At 43.0% G+C, this 2,500-nt stretch overlaps 1 protein-coding gene across 1 annotated transcript in view; it reads right to left on the reverse strand.

Moving 5' to 3' along the window:
• Positions 1–2,500, reverse strand: part of LOC125025586 — a 7,704-nt gene that overhangs the window by 4,369 nt on the left and 835 nt on the right. The window contains exon 2 of the mRNA XM_047613610.1: positions 444–684. Coding sequence (XP_047469566.1) covers positions 444–684 — 241 coding nt within the window. The remainder of the gene's footprint in view (positions 1–443; positions 685–2,500) is intronic.

The following is a 2,500-nucleotide window of genomic DNA, read 5'->3' on the forward strand; positions in this document are numbered from 1 at the left end:
GACTTTACGAATAATCAGATATCACCACAGTACCGATGATTTTCTTCATGTTCCTCTCCTTCTTCTTCTTCTCCTTCTCCTTCTCCTCCTCCTTCGTCTTCTTCTTCTCCTCCTCCTCTCTCCTGCTCTTCCTCCCCCTTTTCCTTCTCCCCCTCCCCCTCCTCCTCCTCCTCCTCCCCCTCCTCCTCCTCCCCTCCTCCTTCCCTCCTCCTCCTCCTCCTCCTCCTCCTCCTCCTCCTCCTCCTCCTCCTCTTCTTCCTCCTCCTCCTCCTCTTCCTCCCCCCCTTCCTCCTCCTCCTCCTCCTTCTTTTTCTTCTCCTTCTTCTCCTTTTTCCCCTCCTCCTCCTTCTCCTCCTCCTCCTTTTTCTTCTCCTTCTTCTCCTTTTCCTCCTCCTCCTCCTCCTTCTGTCTTCCTTGCAATGAAAATGTGCGCTGTAACTCACCTGTAAACAGCAATGAGGCCGAAGACGCTGCGCTCAAAGCACATGAGGAGATGGAGAACGATGTAAACACCCGAGTGCTCATCTTGCCAGCCAATCAGTGTGAGGTACTCGTCCACCACAGAGGTCGGAAGAGTAACCAGGCAGATGATGAAGATCGTTATGAACAACAGGTAGAACTGAAGAGCCATTCCCTTGTGCATTTTCTTGGAGAGTCTCACGCAATAGATACACAGGACGCTCCCTATGATGACAAGAAAATAAAAAAGGTTCGAAGCCTACTTAAATGTCACCTGTCGTAATGTTAAACATGATCGAATCTCGTGTGACGTGTCGTTAATATAAAGTTCGAATTCCATGTGCTGAGTCCCAAAAAAGGTTCGAAACTCACGTACAATGACAACTCCCGTGTCATTAAAAAAAGTAATCTCAGTTGGATATTTCGTATAACTGATTAATTGGTCTCTCAATTATCATTCAGAGATGGGTATACATATCACAGTAACAAGAAGGCAATTATGATGCTGAGAATAACTGTACTATTGATAGTTATTATTCTTCTAATAATGTTGATAATAATGGTAACGCTATAGTCATTAATATCATTGGCACTATTAACGAAAATGATAATGATAGTTATAACAATGATGGTTATAATAATGATAATCATAGTAATAGTAACAATAATGATAAATGTTAATAATAATAATAATAATAATAATAATAATAATAATAACGATAGTGATAATAATCATACTAAGAACGTTTATGATATTGATAATGATATTTATGATAACAATAATATTGGGCAATACCATTAGTATTGATTGTAATAATTATAAAGATGTTAATTGTAGTGTACGATTGCAGTCTTGGTGCCTGACCAGTCTTGGACACTAGAGTAGTTGCCATGGTCCCGTTGACCCTGGACCCCACCGATGACCTGAGGAGGAATAAATGAAGTGGGGGAACCCTTTGATACTGCTTTTGTCCTGGACGAGACTTCTGGGCTCCGCTTCCACCAACGAAGCGGCTCGCCAGCCTTGCGCCTCGCCCTCTCGCCATCACTTTGCAATCCACCCCATGAACATCTTGGGCTATCCGCTCCACAAGCGGGCGTGCTGGATGCAGCACACCCGCCTCAAGGGCCCGCCTTGAGTCCTCGCCCTCTTGGCTGGAGATTACTATAAAGACGAGGCTGGTGCTTCACCCGCCATTTGCGCCTCGTTCTCTCGGCGCGAGTGCGACTTCATAAACCGCAAATAACACCAAACGAGTCGTCAAGAAAGATAAAAGTAATATTTTCAAAGTCGAATACTGTAAATATGCACTGTCCGAAATGCACAGTTTTCACTTAAACTGTGTATTATCTATTTTCCTCAGCATACCTTTCCTTATTTCTTTCTTTCTTGTTTTGTTATTATTCTTTCTCTTCGACGATGCTTCCAAAGTGTCATAATAACCCCTGAAGGGAGTAATGGTCGTCATATGGTTTTTCCTCTTTTTTTCATGGTTATTTGGGTCCTTTGTTCTGTCGAAATATCGGGTTGGTCTTCGGTACCTTGTGTATTTTCGTCTTCTCGCGCCATGGCTAGGACATGGCCTGGGGGTCTCTTTCGGGGTATACGTGCCCATGCTTTTGGGAAGGAAAATAAGTTCTGTCTTGTTATTTGACTGTGCTCTCTTGGAATGACCTCGCTTCGTGCCAGAATTGCTGAATTCGTGTCTCCCCAAAGTTGTGTTTATATATGGCTGAGTGTAGGAGACACCCGGTCTGTTTTGGACTTTTGAGTGTGACATGCTGCAGTGCCATCTGCAGGGTGCACTCTCTCTGGTGAAGTCTCAAAAGTCGTACTCAGTGAGCCAAAGTGTCAGACTGCCGTAGGCCTGGAACCTTATATCTGTTCACTGCAGATGAATCTTTTCCTGAACAAGAAGCTATATTTTTAGTTGAGCCCGAACTCAATAATAATGGTAATAATAATAATAGTAACAGCAATAATAAAGATAGTAACAATAATACTGATAATATCAACAATGATAATAATAATTGATAACGC

This window comes from Penaeus chinensis, chromosome 5 (assembly GCF_019202785.1).
Source record: "Penaeus chinensis breed Huanghai No. 1 chromosome 5, ASM1920278v2, whole genome shotgun sequence".
NCBI classification, from domain to species: Eukaryota; Metazoa; Arthropoda; class Malacostraca; order Decapoda; family Penaeidae; genus Penaeus; species Penaeus chinensis.